At 37.6% G+C, this 22,200-nt stretch overlaps 1 protein-coding gene and 1 long non-coding RNA gene across 2 annotated transcripts in view; one reads left to right on the forward strand and one right to left on the reverse strand.

Annotated features, from left to right (window-relative positions):
• Nucleotides 1-17,630, reverse strand: part of spata17 (spermatogenesis associated 17) — a 34,415-nt gene extending 16,785 nt beyond the window's left edge. Inside the window, exons 1-8 of the mRNA XM_081347595.1 lie at nt 17,412-17,630; nt 17,133-17,222; nt 14,728-14,809; nt 13,728-13,778; nt 11,468-11,571; nt 7,528-7,651; nt 4,971-5,156; nt 304-452 (exon numbers count right to left, since the gene is read on the reverse strand). Of these exons, the coding sequence (XP_081203721.1) occupies nt 304-452; nt 4,971-5,156; nt 7,528-7,651; nt 11,468-11,571; nt 13,728-13,778; nt 14,728-14,809; nt 17,133-17,222; nt 17,412-17,479 (854 nt within the window). The 5' untranslated portion in view covers nt 17,480-17,630. The remainder of the gene's footprint in view (nt 1-303; nt 453-4,970; nt 5,157-7,527; nt 7,652-11,467; nt 11,572-13,727; nt 13,779-14,727; nt 14,810-17,132; nt 17,223-17,411) is intronic.
• Nucleotides 17,532-20,025, forward strand: LOC308679831. The gene is made up of 4 exons (XR_014028856.1): nt 17,532-17,690; nt 18,190-18,508; nt 19,136-19,565; nt 19,647-20,025. It is a non-coding gene; the product is annotated as an uncharacterized lncRNA (long non-coding RNA).
• The last annotated feature ends 2,175 nt before the right edge of the window (nt 20,026-22,200 follow it).

The raw sequence follows: 22,200 nt of genomic DNA on the forward strand, positions 1-22,200 counted from the left end.
CAGCATTGTTTAGGACACCACTGACTTTTTTTTTTCTCTAAAAAATGATTTTTGTGTTCTACAGATGCCATGAAGGTGAGTAAATGATGACAGAATTTTCATTTTTCCCTTCAAGCCACACTTACAAGTGTCAAAATACTTTTTGGATCTTATTGAGACCTTGTACACTTAATTTACACTTCATTATCAAGTACTGCTACAGAATATATTCCATTGCTACAAATCAATACATACAAGCATTTCACACAATCTCTAGTGCAGCTTCTAGGGATGTGTACATGCACTTGTGTGTGTGTAACTTACGTCTGGTCGATGACGCGAGTCCTCCACTCCTGGCGTTTGAGCTCCTCTCTGGCCTCCTCCAGGGCAGTGATGGATGTGGCCACGCGCAGGCTTGGCTCCAGGGGCCGCTGCCGCTGCTGCTGCACTTCCAGAGCTGGGCGAAAGGGCCCCTGACAGGTACAGGGGATAAGGTAAATGTTTTATTGCCCAAACCCGCCCGCCTCATTATTGATGAGGCCCCTGTGGACGGCCAGATGGACCCTCGAAAGCCCCAGTCTTTTCATCTAAGACATTAACACACCTGACCAGAGCTGATAATGATACGTTGACCATACAGTGAAGGCCCTGTAGAGGCCAAGGTGGTAGAGATTTCAAGTAAACGCTCTAGATTTCACTACCACATATACATGCTAACATAGAATAGCCATGTCAAAATTGTCTTTTTATTAAGAAAATAAATGATACCCCAGTAGTTTATTTTCAGGGATATTTTTACTCTTATGAGGGCATTCTTTTCCTACAGTTTGTTGTTCATTTATCTCTAACAATTTAATTAAATCAGTTAAAATGATTCAAATGAACTGCAATAAATTCTCAATCTGGACAATTATGGCTTTTATTCATAAAATGAAATCAACATAAAATACAAATGTATGTGTAAATAATACATATGATATCGTACACAATAATCTGAATATATTTTAACTGATCTATATGTGTATGGTCTATATGTTCTCAATTGTTCACATGATGAAATCTGAAGTTTTGGAGCTGTCAAGGGTGTATTGTTTTTTTTTTGCAGCTACTATATATATATATATATACACTCACCTAAAGGATTATTAGGAACACCATACTAATACTGTGTTTGACCCCCTTTCGCCTTCAGAACTGCCTTAATTCTACATGGCATTGATTCAACAAGGTGCTGAAAGCATTCTTTAGAAATGTAGGCCCATATTGATAGGATAGCATCTTGCAGTTGATGGAGATTTGTGGGATGCACATCCAGGGCACAAAGCTCCCGTTCCACCACATCCCAAAGATGCTCTATTGGGTTGAGATCTGGTGACTGTGGGGGCCATTTTAGTACAGTGAACTCATTGTCATGTTCAAGAAACCAATTTGAAATGATTCGAGCTTTGTGACATGGTGCATTATCCTGCTGGAAGTAGCCATCAAAGGATGGGTACATGGTGGTCATAAAGGGATGGACATGGTCAGAAACAATGCTCAGGTAGGCCGTGGCATTTAAACGATGCCCAATTGGCACTAAGGGGCCTAAAGTGTGCCAAGAAAACATCCCCCACACCATTACACCACCACCACCAGCCTGCACAGTGGTAACAAGGCATGATGGATCCATGTTCTCATTCTGTTTACGTCAAATTCTGACTCTACCATCTGAATGTCTCAACAGAAATCGAGACTCATCAGACCAGGCAACATTTTTCCAGTCTTCAACTGTCCAATTTTGGTGAGCTCGTGCAAATTGTAGCCTCTTTTTCCTATTTGTAGTGGAGATGAGTGGTACCCGGTGGGGTCTTCTGCTGTTGTAGCCCATCCGCCTCAAGGTTGTGCGTGTTGTGGCTTCACAAATGCTTTGCTGCATACCTCGGTTGTAACGAGTGGTTATTTCAGTCAAAGTTGCTCTTCTATCAGCTTGAATCAGTCGGCCCATTCTCCTCTGACCTCTAGCATCAACAAGGCATTTTCGCCCACAGGACTGCCACATACTGGATGTTTTTCCCTTTTCACACCATTCTTTGTAAACCCTAGAAATGGTTGTGCGTAAAAATCCCAGTAACTGAGCAGATTGTGAAATACTCAGACCGGCCCGTCTGGCACCAACAACCATGCCACGCTCAAAATTGCTTAAATCACTTTTATTTCCCATTCTGACATTCAGTTCGGAGTTCAGGAGATTGTCTTGACCAGGACCACACCCCTAAATGCATTGAAGCAACTGCAATGTGATTGATTGATTGATTGATTAGATAATTGCATTAATGAGAAATTGAACAGGTGTTCCTAATAATCCTTTAGGTGAGTGTATATATATATATATATATATATATATATATATATATATATATATATATATATATATATATATATATATATATATATATATTTCTTTTTTCTTTATTGTAAAGCACTTTAGGTCAACTTCTGTTGGCTTACACATGCTCTAAAAAATAAAGTTTGACTTGGCTTCTTAACCGTGTCACCAAACCACTTTAACCATTATTATGGATATATTCAACAATTCTAATAAAAAGTACCACTATACCTTGTAGTATAAAATAAAAACCATGGCATATGATTATGGTAAGCAAACAATATCATGATGTTACCGGTCCAAAATTAATAGAATTAACATGGTATGGCATTCATTTTGGACAGGTATGGTATTGTACCACAAACATAATTTATTTTGAACACAAAAAAAATTACACGTTGATACACAAGTTTTCAGATGTGGTTAGTGTCCCAAATAGAAAGTTATGCTATATACCTTTTGAACTGGCGTAAAAACACTTGTGGCTACACATGCATAACTTATTGTTTTGGTTGCTGTTAGTTTAAATGTGACCTTCAGACATTGCTGCTTTTAATTCATGCTGGCGCAACATTCCATGCCCTTGATACTATCAAGACCAGATCAGCACCTGGCACTGACCAATCCCCTTACTTCCCCTAACAATACACATAATCAATCTATCACTCGCAGATGCTTATCACACAGGGAGAGATGCCTAGGGAGGGGGCTCCATCTCAGTCCACAAATAATTGGGAGAGAGAGAGAGAGAGAGAGAGAGAGAGAGAGAGAGAGAGAGAGAGAGAGAGAGAGAGAGAGAGAGAGAGAGAGAGAGAGAGAGAGAGAGAGAGAGAGAGAGAGAGAGAGAGAGAGAGAGAGAGAGAGATGGCATGAGGGAAGGGGAGGGGAGGAGAGGTTTGAGGGTGGGTGCTTATTCTGGGGTCTTTGTAAGGGCAAAATGTAGATAAATAATGCATCTTCATCTATTGCACATTGTGTGAAAGATGAGGCAGTTTTTTTTAATGAATTCAGACTAACTGGGCCCAGCTGGAGTGAAAAGCCAGCCCAGGGAGAAGAACTCGGGCTCTAATAAAAAGAAATGACTCACGCTTCATTTCTGCTCACTTATGTTTTACATTAATAGAAACCAATAATATGAACCAGTTACCATAAAAGTCATGGACCGTAAATAACACAAATGGCAAATACGTATCATCAAATCTCCCTCACAGCTGGACAAGATGACATGGTAGATTTGGAAGTACTTAAAGATATTCTTTATCGGGGCACCTTTACATGTTGCGGTATTCCTTTGCTGAGAGTCCCTTAATGGGATCCATGGAATAAAGGGGCTTTGGTTGACAGGTGTGCTTATCACCGGTTATCTGACTGTCTAAATGCTTTGGCGGTATTCAGGCGAGTAGGGAGGCACGTTTAATGATATTATTCAATTTTTACAGCAAGTTTTTCTAAATGATCACACAGTGGCAATAAATCCTGGCTTTAATCATAGTTATCTCAGGATCTCTTTTGTTAATTGTCACCACACTCAGTCATCTTTTTGAGGCCATTTCATTGGAATAGTCAGGAGGGACATCAACAAATACTTTAAGTTGATATAATATCCTAGTAACGGGTGGTGATGAATATATGAATATAAATGAAGGTTTTTGTGTGAGTTTGCTTAAAGACAAATAAAAGTTCCATTAACAACATTACATTAAACAAACTACATGTAGAAAAAATAAAAATTTATCTTTCCCTTAATTTAAGCACAATATGGCAATAGTTCACCAAAAATAAAAATTCTGTCATTATTTACTCCAAATCCAAACCCATATGACAAAATAAAGATTTTATAGAATGTCCTGGTTGCTCTTTTCCATGCAGTTACCATAAATGGGGACCGGAGCTTTCAAGTTTTGAACAAGACAAAAGCACCATAAAAGTATCACAAAAGTGGTTCATACAATTTGTGCACTATATTCCAAGTCTTATGAAGTCATATGAGAGTTCAGTTAATTATGATCAGTTAAGTATGATTCATGAACTAATCTTTCAGAATGGTTTTATAAACTTGATCTACTGATTCATTAACCCTCTGGTGCTCCTCATTTGGGAGTCTCACTTGTTATCTTCGCGGTCATAAGTGACCGGACACCTGAAAATAAAACTTCCTCCACCCCAGTAAAACCAATGTAATATATTTTTTTGTTCAATAATATTGGCCTGGTTTTACAGACAGGGCTTAGGTTAAGTCAGGATTAGGCCTTAGTTCAATTAAGATACTTTTATAAAAAATATTACTGGTGTGACTCTTAAGACAAAAAATGGCACTGACATACAGTATTTAAAGACATGTCAGTGCAAGTTGCTTTCATTTAAAACAGTTCAAACATGCGTTTTAGTCTGGGACTAGCTTAAGCCTTGTCTGTGAAACCGGGGGGTAGAGGTTTTGGAATAAGGCACACAAGTCATATGGACAGCTTTTTTAATGATTTTGCACCCCTTCTGAAGCTTGAACATCCTTTTGTGTTCCAGTGAAGAAAGAAAGTCATACAGTTTTAGAATGACATGAAGGTGAGAAAAAGATTTTTAATTTTAACGTGAACTATATCCAATAAATAAATATTGGGCATGATCTCACCTGTGGCTTTTTGTGAATGGGTGGTAGACGCTCTCTGTTTGGCATCAGATTGGACAGATCAGGAATTATATTAGGGGTCTTCCTCTCTTTGGGAGCTGATCGCGCCAGAAGTGGTTTTACTTTTCTCAGTCTCAGCTCCATCTCATCAGGCTCTTCTCTGAACGGTGAATTGAAAACACCTGGACACTAAGATGAGCACACAAACACAAAAAGGGTGTTGTTTGGATAAGCAAGGTGAACAAAACAATGTTATGCTTCTGTTAGCATAATGAAGAGAAAATCTGTTTCTCTATATGACTGCTCTTAAACTTTGCAGAGCAAACCTCCAAACACATCCTCATGCCCCCTTTAATAACTCATTTGCTAGCAATGGACTGCTAACAGCTTCCATTGTACCTCTTATCATAGGTATCCATGCAAAACCCACAGCAAAACACATTTAGCTTTCAGGAAAAGGAACCCACTTTATTCGGTCGACCACAGCAAAACAATTATACTTGTCACCTCCCCTGAATGGACACACATCCATCACTCTGGCATGTGTCATGTCTGCTAGCGTAAATGTCTGCTAGCTAACTATGAGCTGTCTGATCTTACTGTAGCACTTCAGTGGTTCTTGGTTTGGCCTGAGGAATAACAGCTAGAATAATTAGTCTCTAATCAGACGCTTCCTCATATGTGCTTAATTAGCAGCGGGATTTTTTTAAAGCTTTGTTACTATATGCTAATAGCTTTCACAGGTAATACTGTATGCCTCAGTAAGGCTCCTGCACCGGTTTGTATAGTGTAGCTTTGGGTGTCACATGGTGGGGGGTACACCACAAAATCCCAACTTGCCTCGGACTTACAGGAAAAGAGCAATGATGTTGACCCTCGTACCGAGGAACTACATCTATGTCAGCGCAGCCACTTTTGTCCAGCGGAATTTTCTCTGGTTAACGATGAACCATGGGAGACCCATCCATTTCACGGAGACAAGGTCAGACTGTGGGAACATAAGTTGCCCAGCGTAGAGACACAGAGTGAGAATGAGAAAATCAGGGAGGGGGAGAGCAGAGTTAGACTTGAGATAAACTGAGAGAAAGTAAGAAAACTAAGAAGAGAGTTAAACCATTCCTGCAACTGACAAGTCTGAGATTGAGGTTTGTGGTTTAAATGACTGTCCTTATTAGGATGAATAATGTGCATGGTCATATGCGCTATATTTTTAACGTTTACATATGCAGAGGCCCCCCCTATAATATAATATAATTTAAACTATTGATCAAAAGTTTGGGTAAAAAAGATTAAAACAATTATGAATACTTTTATTCACCAAGGATGCATTAAATTGATAAAAAGTGACAGTTCAAATGAATGCTGTTCTTTTGAATTTTCTATTAAAGGAATCCTGAAAAAAATTATTATATGTAAAATAAATGTAATATTTTTATTTTGATCAAATAAATGCAGCCCTAATGAGCATAAGAGACTTCTTTCAAAAACATAAACTTACCGACCCAAACTTTTAACCAATCACATCAACGTGTGATCCTCAACGAGTCGATCTCAGAGCTGGTGCGAGTGAGCGGAGACAGGACTAATTTGCATATTCATAGAACCGCGTGTACTAAATGAGGCAAGGGTGTAGTTATATTTAAGCTATTTTAAAGCATGGAAAAAAACTTTTAAATTTGCCATTTTTGTGATCAAAGATGAGTTTTAAGGGATAAAATGATTGACTACAGGGGGACTTTAAAACATTATTTTAACATATTACATTTAATTAAAAAAAGTACTATCCAATCATCAGTTCATTTCAAATAATAATAAAAGAAAAATAATTGTTTTTTTTCTTTTCATTTTAGAAAAATATCTAGGGGTCCATGGCTTTTCCCTGGCTCAAAATTTGCAAATAAATTTGATTAAAGTACTACTGTATTGACAAAAGAATTTGTAAATCTGACTATTCTAAATATTTTCATTCAATAGGGCACAGGAAAAAAGTACACAGTAACCAGTAAAATCTCAGCCCAGAGCCCACACACCCATGTTTTATCCTTATCTCCTTTTAAAGCATATTTTAACTAGCATGTGGTCCCTCGCATCTGTTGTCCATTAGCCATTAGCTGATGTGTATTATTTCTTGATTTCCTTCCTCAGACTGCAGGCAGCTGGCGGTAATGTCCTCTTGCCCTGTTCGTGGTGTGGCTGGCACTAAGCGTCCAGTGACCAGAGCAGGAACATGGCATGAGTGGAGTGGCCACAGGAGGCTGTGATGACCATAAAAGCATGAAGGAGAGGCGGCAAAATGAAATGTCTGCACACCCCACACTGCTGCTGAATCAACAACGGCCAGAGCACTTCATCATAATTATTAAGACACATTATAGCCAGAGGGATTTCTGAAAAGAATATATATATATCAGCAAATGATTGCAGCAGTTAGGAGCCTGGTCTTCATACTCCACACTGGCACAGTTCCTTTTGATTCTGTGACCTCAAATAAATGCAAATATACAGTATGTAAGCAGGATATACTGTATAAGCTTGTCCATCTCATTGATTCGGCACTGACCTGTTTAGTGCTCAGGAGGAAGTGGAGTCTTTGAGCCTGGATGGTTTTCCTTTGCTCCTCTTTTTCCAGAGTGATCCGTTCTCTCTCTTTTCTCTGGAGCTCTGCAAATTCCTCTAGGTCTCTCCTGAGAAGCAGAACAGTACAAATAAACCCACAGTTTTTCCAACTCACAGTATTTCTGTAAACTCTTGTCTTAGTCCCAAGACAATGTTCAATACACTTGTGGATTGTTCAAGAGAACAGCTTTACTGACAAAATAATAGTTTGACAGTATGGATTCCAGTGAAACTTTGCAAAACAGTATTTCTGTTGTATGTATGATAATACATTAGGAATCATGACCAAAGGGTATTGTTAGGCATGGTATGCACTATGCATACGGTTTGGAATAATAAAATAATAAATAATAAAAAAATAATAATAATAATGAACATGCACAAAATAGTTCCTGTTAATTATTTTGCTCTGTATACTGATTACCTCACTTTTCCTGATGGATTTTTCTCTCCCATTTCCTCTCCGTAAAAGTAAATCACCAAATAAATCAAATACGCAGAGTAGTTTAGGCTGTGAGTGTGTTTTCTATTGTGATCTGAGGTCACAATGTTCAAACGCTTTCTGACCAGCTTCGGTTTCTTTCGCTTGGCATCACGCTGTCTGTGTGACCTTTGCCAACCTATATCTCTCGCTTATTATTAATTGCACTGCAGTGGACAAAAGCCAAATAGATTTGTAACCGTGGAAGGGGATCTCGATCTGTGTCTAAGAGAAGGCTGGGGTAACACATAAACCTCATTAGTGTTGATGGGCCAGTAGGGAGACATGGGAGCAGCTAACACAGATGACCTTTGTGTGTCCTTACACAACACAATCGCTATAAGCACCCTGGGCCCACTGAATTGCATCCACTTACTGTAGAATCCACCAATCCACCAGGTGCTAATCACCCTTACCTAGCAACAGCAAGGCATGTAGTATGCAGTCAAAAATACAGGATGTTTACAGCAGACTTCAGTCTATCCTTTTAGTTACCTTAAAGGTGGTGTAAGCAATATTTAAAAAAACGCTGTTGGACATTGTTGATATTTGAAATCAACCCAAACAAACACACCCCTCTCTTCATTGCTCCGCCTCCAAAAGTCACCCTCCAATCCTAACCGGCCTGCGCGGAGTCAGCATCGAACCCCGATCACGGGCATGCGAGGCGAGTGCACTAACATTGACGCTAAACACTGCATTCTCTAGCAATCGTAAGCGTGACTCTCACTAGCTGGCCTGAGTTACGCACGCAATCCAACAGTGGATGTCTGTTTATCATAGCAGAAGCACAACAAAAATAGCTCTTAGCTCTCTCCAGCGCTGGAAAGCTTTTCTAATATTATCTAATATATTCTAATATATATCTACTGAGCTTTTCTCTTTTGTATTGTGTCTCATCTCTATTTCTGCAATCTTTCTTCAAATCTCCCTCTTGCTCATTCTCTCTCCTCCACCGTCATACGCCCCCTAATGCTGATTGGCTAGACACATTTGTTGTTGTTTGTTCGTGTGTCGGTCCAACTAACTTCCAAACAGCGTTTTCCAAATATCGCTTACCTCCATCAGTTTTTTTTTTACTTGTTATTTTTTCAATATGCTAGCATATGAAGTATATGAATATGAAGCCGCATATGAAGTATAATTACCAGAGTGCTTTTTGACATTTGTCATAATGGAATTTCAGTATTATCTATACATTCTCAAATTTTTACTTACTGTAGTTTAATTAAAACATATGCAAAGACCAGCAAAAGCCACCTACTATGAGTTAAAAAATAAATAAATGAAAACACACACACAATAAACAACAAAATATGATTAATTAGGGAATTTAAATGCTTTTAAGGTGGAAAACATCAAGATCAATTTGCCCATAAAATGGGATTTGGTATCCTTCTCTGTAATGAATGCAGTAATTTGTGTGATTAAGCATATGCATAGCATGGCCTGTGTATTTTGGAGTCTTGCTTTGATAAAAGACCTGCCCTAAATACTATGAAATGTTTATAAAGAAAAAAAAAAAATTAATAAGGCCTGCAGTTAAGGAGTGAGTTTCACAGATGTCCTTGAAAGGGACACGAGAGCGGAAAAAGTAGCCTGAGCAATGGGAGTCCATAAATTCCCCCTGTGCTTCCAAAGAGTTAAAGATTTGCCATGCTCAAACATTACAGAGAGAAATTTATCTGATTATGGCAGTAATAATTACCCAGCTGTTTATTACAGATAGAGAAATAATTCATGCAGGCAATAGGCCATGGTGGCAATGACACTCCACATTTAGTAAATATGCAAGCCGCTCAGTTCTAATTACTCAAGCCCAGAGGAAGCCCTTATTAAGTGCTGGAACTTTAAGTGTCTTCTTGACAAGTGATAAATTGTTACATTGCACAAACTCTTGCTGTGGAATTGCCGCGGTGAACTCAGGTCTTGACTTCATTAAGGTATGCAGAGAAGGACAACTGAATGAAGATGGACACTGGAACATAGCGGGCCTTGTCATCAGGCTAGAGCTAATGAAACGACACAGATCGTTTTGCATTGGGAGGAGGGGGATCCTTCACCGCTGGCAGGGAGAGAGAGAATGAAAGAGAGGGGCCGTCCTGACATGGGCAGTCGCTGGCCTCCTATCATTGGCATGCCGGGTTGGTCTGCTTGTGCTAAATGGGAACCATTAGGAAAATTTTGAATAATTTATTCAAGCGCCGGAGCTGTACGGATTAAAATCCTGGCACTGAGACCTTTGAGGGGTGACTAATCAGTCAGTGGGTGATCCTGAGCCCAACGTGGAACAGATTGTCAGAATCAGCGCAGTGATCTTTCACTTCACATCTATGACTGATTCATCATGACCTCAGAAGCATTCCATAAACAACTAATTAATGCACCAACAGACAGGGTCTACCGACGGATAGAGAGAGAGGAAGAGAATGAGAGAGAGAGAAAGTACAGACAATTAAAAAATGTGATGTTTTTAGTAAAACACAGCTGGACAGATATCCAAAACTTACTGAGACAAGACTGACTATTTCTATGTTTTTTTACACAACAAGAAGCAACTTTGACTTTGTTTAATACTAAACAGGTGGATTAATCTGACAATATTTGGGAATTTCTGAGATTATCAAATGAGCCAATATAATTTTTTATCTGCCCATATGAAATTAAGTTAACATTTTCATTATACAAAAAGTTAAAATTTACAGACTGAATTTTAGACTTTTGTTAATCAGTTGTCAATCAACTGCACACTGTAAAACTCATAAATGGTTGATCATGACAATCACACTACATTTTGGCCACCCCCGAAACGGTTAAAAGTTTCCAACATTTAAGACAGTGTAGTACATGATGGTCCAGTGTTTTTATAGAGAAATGCAATGTGTTAACGTGATTCAAAGGTGAGAAACCCCATTAAAAGAGAACATTCCCACTTAAAGAGAGGCTGGAGTAGGGAGACGGAGGGAGGGGGCAGGGTGTTGGGAGTCAGTGATCCAAGGAGCACTTAACAGATTTACATTTAATTTTAGCTAAACCCTTAAGATATTTTCCCACAAAATATATTGGTCACATTAAAAAAAGTGACTTTGTTTTTATCAAAAGTAAAAGATGGCATCTTCCTTCGGCCCCCGAAGCATGATTTTTTTTTTATAAATGTGGGGGCACACGCAAATCAGAGGCTAATTTTAAATTTCATAAAGTTATTCATTTTCAAGTAACCAGAGGCGATTTATGCATGACATGCTGCTAATGTATATGTCTCAAACATGCCGTTAAAGGCATGACATTCCTTTGTCTTTGCAAGAATTTCAGACAATGGTCATCTGTGAACACTAGTTTAACGTAATGCTATGTGTTTTATTTGGAGCAGTGTAGATAAGAATGTAATTTTAATTCTTCTTACCTGATGTGCTCATTCTTCCTTGTCAATCCCTCCAAATATCTCTTGCGTGCATAATAATTGTGTACATACTTCCTCACACAATAGCCCCGCCATCTCTGCTGTATCTGCAAAAGAGTGAGTTCTGATTATGAATACATGTACCTGATTATTATTTTGTTGCCTTTACTATTCCACTGTATGGCTGATAAAAAGTAGGAAATGTAGTTTTATTTGGAATTACAAAAAGTATTTAGAAGTTAAAAGACAAATCAAAGTCAGAGCAAATTAAAGAAGTTCCCTGTCTCTTTCGAGCTTGCAGTCATTGTCACTCCATGAAGAATGAGAGTGCTAGCTAGTGCCACCGTGATGACAGCACCACTGAGGACCCAAAACAAAAAGGACAGATGTCCTTCAGGCTAATTAGGTGCTTAAACAATAGCAGGTAAAAGAGAAAAAAATAATAAGGCAAAAACTAAACAAAACAAGAATTGCCATTGATCAGTAGTCAATAGATAATTTTAAATAAAGTAATTGCAAGCTTGGATTCTGAGTTCTTTGTGACCTCTTAGACTAGTAAAATCAATGATGCATATTGCTCAATTAGATCTAATACAAATCCGGCCTCCCTTGTAAACACTGATTTCTATTAAAAGGCTTTTGGTAAAGAGTGTGATAAACACTTTATAGGATAAAGGAAATGACTAAAAAGAAGTGCAACACTGAAGCTTCAATGGTTGTTGTTTTCAGCTTTATTGGGCAAGGGTTAGGAGGAGCAATGACCTTGTTTTCTTGCAGATTCTGCAAGGAGTAGGCCTATGTAAACTTATGACCACAATTGTATAAAGTGACATTCATTAGAAAACATCATGCATACATTCCCATGAAGCTTTCCAAACTTTAACTTTTCCATCCAACACACCCAGTCTATGCTTGAAACTGATCCTTCATTGACTGTTTTCACAGTCGCCCTTTCTTTTTTTTCCTTCAGCAGATTTTTACATTACCGGTGCTTCCCGGACATAGCACTCTATCTTTTACAAGGACTATAAAAGCTGTCTGTCCTGTTGAGCAACTTCTGTTTGTGTCTAAGTGGTGACAGGACCTTTACTCTCATATTCTGTGACCCCTGAGAACAGGTCAAGCTTCATGTTTCAAATTAGACTCACATAACCAAAGTGGTAGTGAAGAATGCAGGGTGGGCCCTAGATTTGACACAAAATATTTGCGTATAAATCACTTTCTTGGTTCAAATTTCTTGTGATGTCCAATCATCACAGTAAAAATATGCTATCCTCCACAGAAATGCAACATCCTTCAATAAGCTATGAAATTTTGTAAGACTTATAAAATTCTTTAAAAGTTTCACCTCATGGAAAAACAATTGTAAAACTAAAGCTTCTATACATACCAATAGCTCTATAAAAGTGCCAATGTATCACTCATATATAAACGTGTTTGATTTATAGGCTGTGAAACAGAACATGCAAGATTGATATTGCTACCTTTTTGTAACTTAGGCCTTATAAAAGATGAGAAAATATGATAGCAAATTCTTTCATATTTGGATTTGACTTCAGTTAACTTGCCAGAGTATGGTTAAGTTAAGAATGCTCACCAAGGCATTTATTTGATCAAATATACAGTAAAAACAGAAATATTGTGAAATATGATTACAATTTAAAATAACTGTTTTCTATTTCAATATATTTTAAAATGGAATTTTCTGCATCATTACTCCTGATTTTAATGTCACATGATCCTCCAGAAATCATTCTAATATGCTGATTTAGTGCTCAAGAAAATGTCTTATTATCAATGTTAAGACAAGTTGAGCTGCATATTTTGTGGAAACCCTGATACATCTTTTTCAGGATTCTCTGATGCATAGAAAGTTCAAAAGAACAGCATTTATTTAAAATAGAAAACAATGTAAAGGTCTTTACTGTCACTTTTGAACAATTTAATGCATCTTTGCTGGATTAAAGTATTAAAAGTACAAAATTCAATTCAAGTAAATATCTCTGTATATTATATTTATATATTGTAAATATATATAATAGCTATAGAAACATGTCACATGTAAAAAATATATAAAAAGTAATTTTAAAAACACTCAAAAACCTTTAATATATTTAAGCATACTTTGATTTTGTGAACCACTTTCACTTTAGATTTCAATGCAGTTATCAAACACCAGTAAAATCTGTTTACAGGTTTTTATTCAAATCAAATGTGTGACCCACTGACTTTTCACTGACTAAACAGCAAGAGAAATATTTACCTTGACAGCCATCTTATTGTAGAAATTCATCTTCATGATAAAATATGCTGTCTGTGAAGAGAGGGAGATAGCATTACATTGTGACTGGGCCCTCTGATGTTTTCCTAACATGCGAGGAATAAAATCCTCTTTATACATAATACATAAAAGTCATGGAGAAGCAGCAGCAGATAAGAGGGTGGACTGGCAAGTCATACTTTGTATCGAAGGGAAGTGCCTGTTCTTAATACATAATGCAGACATGGCTAGGAAAATCTATGAAAGTCAGGCTGGTAACTAATGGAGATGTATGAAGGTAAAATGCTCTTTGCTGAGTTTGATAATCAATGGAATGCAGCCGAGGGTGGACCGACTAAACATGGTGAGGAATATTCACAAGACACAAATGATTCACTCAATGGGGACACAATAAAAAATGAACTGCTCTATATGATGGTAAAGGAAAGACATATTTTTGATTACAAATGACAAGAAATCAGACGCAAAATAAGCCTTCTTCCTTTTTTAAAGAAAAGATTTAATAAGAGGCCATGATTTATTGTCTCACTCCTCATCTCATGCAGAATTTTCCATATTACACTTACTGGATTTCCTGGAAGTTTTGTAAAAAAAAAAAAAAAAGAAAAAAAAACAATACTGTAACTGTACATTTTAGAAAGACAAAATATTAGGCAACCAATTGTAGGTCATGATTGAACATACAGCAAACAAAAAGAAAAAAAAGAGACAACAACATTTTCCTGATCAATTAAGTCTTATGTAAAATATATTACCACGAAACCCTTAGGTTTTATTTAAAAATGAAGAAGGGAAAATGAGCACTAATATGTCAGCACTTTTAAAACATGGACGAGATAAAAGCATTCCATTGGAAATCAATACAAATTGTCAAATTACAAACTTATGCCATATGTATATAAGTCATGGCATGCCTGTTAACTGCTAAATGTTAATGAGGGTTATCATAACATAATCAATATTACATGTCTCCACAACTTACCTTTACCCTTTGTCTGAAAAGCACCTGAGCAGTGAAACCACGCCATATTTTTTGTATTAATGTTGCATTTTTATGCAGGTGACTGAAAAATAAAACAACACACAACAAGGTGTAATTATACTTCTGTACTTTCAAACTGATTAGCCTAAATCAAAACTTCATTCCTTTTTTCAAACTGATTCAATCAAAAAGTCCCTTTTTTTTTCTCTCTGCCTGTCCAGGGTAGGTCTTTCTTGGACAACTGTACATTTGCATTCATCATTAACCACCCTCTAAATGCATGTCTATGGCAACTCTGAACTCAACATGGCCATCAATTTCCAAAAGGCCATTTATAACTCAAAAAAATCAATGTGTATAGGGACGGTAGCAACCCTGGAGCCGCACTCAAGAAGCCTAGATTGCGCTTAATTAGCCACTTAACACATTGATCAATTAACTAAAGTAATCTAGATTAACCTACTGTCTGGGAGTTTGTCTGCTCACTGCACAGAAATATGTTGAGGTTACACACTGTAGCGCCCTGTGCACTGGCTAATTCTTGCATTTAAAGACCAAATGCATTAGATTTAGGCTTCAGAAACCACTTACAGGTATATGCTGAGAATATAGAATCATACGCCTGTCCTCATTAAGACATCTGTCTACCCTATACAATATGGATCCCAAAAGTGTCACGCCTATAGAGTGCAACAGTGCCCATCAACTTTATTAGTGGCCTTGATCCGGAAACATTTTTCCCAAAGGGATCTTTTTTTCAATTCTTCACTAAAGAGTTACCAGCTACAAGCTGAATCATAATATTACAAACTGAAGTTTAAAATCAGACATAAAGACAAAGGTAAAAGACTTAATGGCTGCAAATAACATAAAATAAAAACAATGGATAAATGTAAAATGATTGATTTAAAGGAGAACTCGGCAACTCTAGCGAACTCTACTCACTTCTTCGCTGATTTTCCCTTTTGTTGTCGCATGTTTTCCCCACGAGCTCCCCCTACAGCTGTGGGGGGGCGTATATTTCACAACACGGTCGTAAAAAACTCACTTGCGGCGGCCTCCTCCCTCTCTCTACCGCTGCTCATGTGCATTTGTTTTGATCGGAGCAAGCCAACTGTATTGTGTGGAGCTATGTCTACCGAGGTGGGTAATCTGGTAATACATCATACATGCGTGTGTGTTTATGTTGAATTGCCGTAAAGCGATTCGTGTTTCGCGCTCGTTCTCGTTCTCGTTCTCGCTTCTCACGAGACTTCCAATTTCTATTTTGCCGGGACGGTAGTCCCCAAGTTGCAAGGTTGGTTTTCCGCCTGGGAACGCTGGGGGGAGTGGGGAAAGTCACCAATATCACCAGAACAGGTTGTTTAACCATCCAAATGATTTCTAGACAGTTTTATTAAGTTAAAAAAGTTACCAAGTTCTCCTTTAAATATGTTGATTATGTAAAAAGAAACAGTATGCATACACATGCAAAAATATTTAAAGTCGGCATGAAATTGCCGAATGCATAAATGTACTGTAAATGTAAAATTTAAGTTGCAATAGTCTTATCTTCCCTATTGTGACGTATATCCGAGTGAAACAGCTTCTCGAACAGGGAAAAAAAATGTAGGGTGGGACTTGATTTTGTCCATCAGGAATTGATTGGATGGTTGTGGTTTGCTATTGCTGTGAACTCAAGTGAGTGACAGGTTGTCCTGCCCTCGCTCCAGTAAACACATCATCAGAGAAGAGAAGAGATGTCGCTGCAAGAGGGAGGGGAAGCTATTTTGATTAAAGATTACGAGGGCACATGCATTTTTAACAAATAATACTGTGGAGGGATAAATAACTTATAATACTACATTACTCCATAAAAGATAAAAATTGTTAAAATGTTTTATTTCATGATGATTTTTGATGGCATAGGGATGTTGACTTGATTTCATCATTTGCAGCGCTTCATGGGATTTCCTGATTGGTGGAGATTTCCTTTGGCAGAAACATTGGTAGTTTTTCACCAAGAATTCCACTGTTAAATGTGATTACCGCCTGGTATTTAAAAAATAAGTTCAAATAATGAGGGCTAATGTTAAAAATCAACTCCCTTAAGGAGAAAATGAATGGGATTTTTAATTCCGGACAAAATTGTTGCACTCTATTTAAATTGACTGTCCTCAGGTTGTATAACGGTTACTTTAAAAATAAATAATTAAATAAATAACTTACATAAAATAGAATGAATGTATGAATGAATGAATAAATAAACGGGAATTAACTGAAACCTGCCTCTTATTTTCCCTCTAAACAAACAAACAAACAAATAAATAAGTAAACCTGAGCTGAAAGAGTTAATTCTTTGTTTGCACACGCTGACAAACTGATCATATTGTCAGGTGAAAATGAGATCACAAAAGCTGTCTTACCTGAGGTATGCCCTCACCTGGCAGCCCCGGAACCAGCTCTGAATTCTGACTGCAGCCTCATTCTCTTTCTGTCTGTTTTCCTCCGCAATCCTGTAACACATGAGAGGCTTTCAGTGAGTTCACCTTATTAATGTGTTATTTTATCTCCAGTATGTGTCTTTGTTATTCTTATCTAAAAAACAGCTGTGAAGAAGGAACTTCTTTCCCGCCTGCATCGACTGATACAACACAACAAAACAGTTTTCAAATGTAGAGAACTGAATAATTTGCTTTATTTACCTGTTTCTGATGAAATATTGTATTTTGACGTTATCAACTTGAGAGTAAAGTTTCACAAGTCTCGCCATGTTTCCGGAAGTTTAAAGGTGTCCATGACAACGGAAAGGTCCATGTGCGCGCGGGGAGAGCGAGTGCTCGTCAGTCACGCGCAGTGTGAAGGAAGTGAAGTGCACGAGTCCATTCTAATGAGCGGGAACTGATCTATTTTTTACAGTCTATGGAACTGATTTGAGTGAACTGGAGGCTTTATCATGTGGAAAACAGCTCTGTTCTAACTTGGTAAACGTAATTTTTGTATCAAATAACCAAACTTTATACGTTGGGCAAATTAATGTTTGTTTGAATATAATTATTCGTGTTTTTAGGTTATGTCCTGTTTACTGACACACCCATTACAACTAGTTTAATTTATGCAGACTCATCAGACTCATTATGCAGTCACATTTATAATATATATTTAATGTGTCATAAGTATATCACAAAGTACTTTACTTTTGCAGACTTTACCATAAAATGTATTTTAATGTGTATTTATTTAGTTTCTGCGAACTAACTACAAACCTAGTCTTTTTTTTTTTCAAATTGAAGCAAATTGAAGGCTATATATATTTGTTTATTTAAGTCCTTGGTACATATAGTAAATACATATACTGTACACACTTGATAAATTCTTACTGCGAGAGAACATCCTGTTTTTTCAACATAACATGATTTTGAACAGATCCTTTGAGATAACTGACATCTCATCTGTTCACAAAACACTTCTCTCTGTTTTCAGATATTCTGTCTGGATGTGATCTAGGCAAGATACAAGACGTCTTGTGAGTTCCCGGCAATACAGATAACCGCTGACAGACGCCAGCCAATTTGCTGTCCCGCCACACCAGAGCAGAGCGTTAGAAATATGGGCAGAGGAGTGACCCTTTGGCTGTGTCGCCCATCCATCCGAACCCGGTGGTGGGCTGGCCACCATGGTAATTGCCTGCGAAACAGTGTTTTGACAAGCCAGACGGGTGTAAGCCATCATTCTAGCAGCACGGTGATGAGGTGTCACCTGGAGAGAGCTGTTGGGAGCCCACATGTTTACATGCAGCCAGGTGACCCAGTTTTGCCCTGCATCAGAACACCACTGCATTCTTCACATTGGTTTCACTTCTCTAGATCACACTTTACTGATTATGTGAATCACTTTGAATTGGTTGTCACTGCCAAAGGCATCAAGGTTGAGGGGTGTTTTCATAGTCTGTATTGATGCTTCTCAAAATAGTGCAACATTTATTTATTTATGTTTTAATCTTGGATATTTCATATCTGTTGACTGAAAGATTCTGTGCTGGTACAAATATATGAAAACTTGTAAAAACAAAAGTGCTGATTAATATGCTATATTTGAAATGTAACACTCCTATATTATCCAAAAAATGTCAGTTTAGCCACATAGTGAAACCCCATTCAAGTATCATATTTCTGTTGAAATCTTCACTCTAAAATGCCACACGTTTCCTTTTACTCCGACCGTGTAATTGCAATGATGGCCGCTATTGCATTTGGATGATATCACCTTCCTCCTCTCCTTTTGTTTCCCTTAAAGGATAAAGGTGTGACTTTTCTGCTGCAAGAGAAAATCATATTTTTATTAGCTGGCCTTTATCTGGGGAAAAAGGTAATGAATTGAGTATTGTGTAAGATGGTTTAATCTGCAGGTGTTCTATCATTATTTGCAGTGTGGTTCCACTGAGACAGCAGTAATCCATTAAGAAGGGGGCTGATCCTGCGAGGGGTTTGATGAAGTTGAGGCTCCTCTGCCCCATGCAGAAGGGCGTTTAGTGCTGCCGGCCCCACTGCTAGTGTGCAGGGATATATCACCTGCGTACCCACTGTTTCATCATGGCTCTCCTTTTTCTCTACTCTCCAAACAATCTGCAGAACTTCTGACTGGGTGACCAGTGGAAACGCAAACTCTTTTTTTGGTCCCCTCCAAATATAATCGTGAATAATTTTTTATTCATCGCATTTATACAAAGCTTAAAAATCTGATTATGCTTCAACTCTATATGACTTCATTAGAAACTTACACTACCATGCATGATGGGATTATCATGCAAGCTATAAGTACACCGTGTACGTACGCCTGCTGCTTATTATTATAATCAGGTAATTCATGTTATTTTCCATCGTCCTCCTATTTTGCATTTCCTTTCTTCCCCCTTCATCTTCTCCTGTTTTCTCTGGCAGACATAATATCAGCTAGAGGAGTACTCTGTTTCATGTCCTGAAGAAAGGCTTAGCTTACATTTGATTGAGGTCTCTCCCATCTCACACGGGCGCTGTGTTTGCGGATACGGTGCCAGAGAAGCAGATGCAAGGGCCTATTTGATGGCGACAAATAATAAAACGTATCATTTGCGTTTGCAGTTTCTCCTCCACTGTATCAGGCGCACAGATGCTACCACACAGTTTTATTTGCCAAAAATCATATGGACTGTAGTTAATGGAATAGGGAGTGTTTGCCATCCAATTTTGAAAAGAGCTGAAGAGAAAATAAATCAAGCCACGTTGCTCTCTGTTATCTCGCTTTGGCTGTGAACGTCCACCGTAAGCACAAACTTGCTTCTTTTTATCGTTTTACCATTCATCTGTCGGTTACGCCTTCATCTCTCTATTGAGTCAGACTGTTTTTGTTTTGCGGCTGTTGTGTTGTTGTCATATAGATATTGCCTAGAGGCCATGAAAAAAAACCTAATTTAAATCCTCCTGGGCAATGTTACACCGTAGTTGTATTTCTGAGGTGTTTACTTCCGCTCTAAAAATCCCTTTGCAAGAGAGGAACGTAGGACTTGAAACATTTGCAAAAAGTAGAATGGCTCTGTGTTGCCAAGATTAAGCAAGACTTTGATTTCTGGAGCTCACCAGTGCCAGAATTACTGTGTTGTTGTTATTAATGGTGGTTTGAGAGTGAATGAGACTACAAGTCTCCTGGGATTTGCTTGTCACAGTGTTGTTTGGGTTTGTGAATTTTATTGTCACACAAATCCCCTTGAATGCACTTTTCTTTTGTCTATAGTGTACTGTACTTACACTCACTGAAACATAAAATGACATTTCCTTCCTGCAGGGAGCATCTTTCTGATGATAAAAACATGACCGTGCATTTATTCAAACATGGCTGTGTAGTGTGATCGGTAATCAAATGTGACGACTTTGGTTGTGACTTTGGTTTTGATTATTTCAATTTCTGTAGGGCTGAGACTGTCTGAGGCAGTTCAATCTACCTGACTATTATTATAGAGAAGCAGTTTCATCCATTAAAACAAGACTCACCCAGTCAATACAGAGAGATATATATGAGATAATAATATACATGAAAATATAGATCTGTAAAATAAGGACAAAAAAAAAAAGCAAGTGAAAAATGTTTTATATATATTTTTTTGTTCTGATTTATTTTATAGATTTCTATTAGATTATACATAAAATGATGTAGTCATAAAATCTATTCTAAAATCTAATGTATAGATATATACCAGTGTGTATATATATATATATATATATACCAGTAAAAAAACAAGACTTTGTTTGTTTTTTCCTTATTTATTTGATTATAAAATGTTTTAATGAATTGATTTAAACATGAAGAAACAAAAAACGATTTCTTGTTTGTTACAAGCTTATTTAAAAGTGTTTGTAATTGCTGGGAATTTAATCTTAAACCGAGTAGTATACAAAGCTATCCATCTTGTGGATGGGAGGGGGGCAGCTCTCGTAAAGACCTTGACCTATGAACTCTGGCCTATTTTAGTCATGGTCCAGTGTGCTCCACCCAGGGCCCGATCCCATTTCTAGCTTTTTGTTTGCTTCATTGCCCACCTGAGCCAAGCAAAGGATTTGTTGCCTGTTTACTTGCCTCTATATCAATGGCTCTGTCCACTTTTATAGGAGCTATTACTACTGAAAGATTAGTTTTCATGGGCCTGATGACATGGGACTTAAGTAAGTTGTTGGTTTAAAATACTATTTGACACTGAAAAGTTTGCTGCTTTCACTATCAAATCAAGAGAGTAAGTGGAACACAGTGGCTGGACACAGGTACTCTTGGAGCAAAATGGATTTCTGTTCAAAGAGACCTTGGTGGGCGTTTTATCATTATTATGGACTGAACTAATAGAGTGTTTTTTGTGGTCAGTTTTAGGAATAGAGGTCTTTTTAAAGCCCAAATGAGTATTTGTACATTCAAGATAATTGAATATTAGCTTATATTGCAAATTGGGTTTCCATTTAGTACATTTTTGTAGACATTTAGGCCCGGTTTCACAGACAGGGCTTAAATTAAGCCAGGTGTAGGCCTTAGTTCAATTAGGGCATTTAAGTAGCTTTTATAAACGTGCCTTAAAAAAACATTACTGGTGTGCATCTTGAGACAAAACAATGGCACTGACATATTTTAAGATACGTCAGTGCAAGTTTCTTGCAGTTAAAACAGCTCAAATATGCATTTTAGTCTGGGACTAGGCTTAATTATTGTCTGTGAAACCAGGGGTTTTGTTTGAACATCATAATTTGCAAGGCTGCAACATTCTATTTGCATTGGCATTAATGGATAACAGTTGACTTTGTGTTGTTAATGCATGTTTATTGAATTAATGTGTGCATCCCCAGTCTAGTGGCTTTATTGACAACGACAGATACATTTCATGAAATTTTCTTTTACTGCTTATCTCTGCATATCTAACTCTTTCCAGCTCTTTCGTTCTCTCTCTCTCTCTCTCTCTCTCTCTCTCTCTCTCTCTCT

Source organism: Scardinius erythrophthalmus, assembly GCF_964197995.2.
Source record: "Scardinius erythrophthalmus genome assembly, chromosome: 19".
Lineage (NCBI taxonomy): Eukaryota > Metazoa > Chordata > Actinopteri > Cypriniformes > Leuciscidae > Scardinius > Scardinius erythrophthalmus.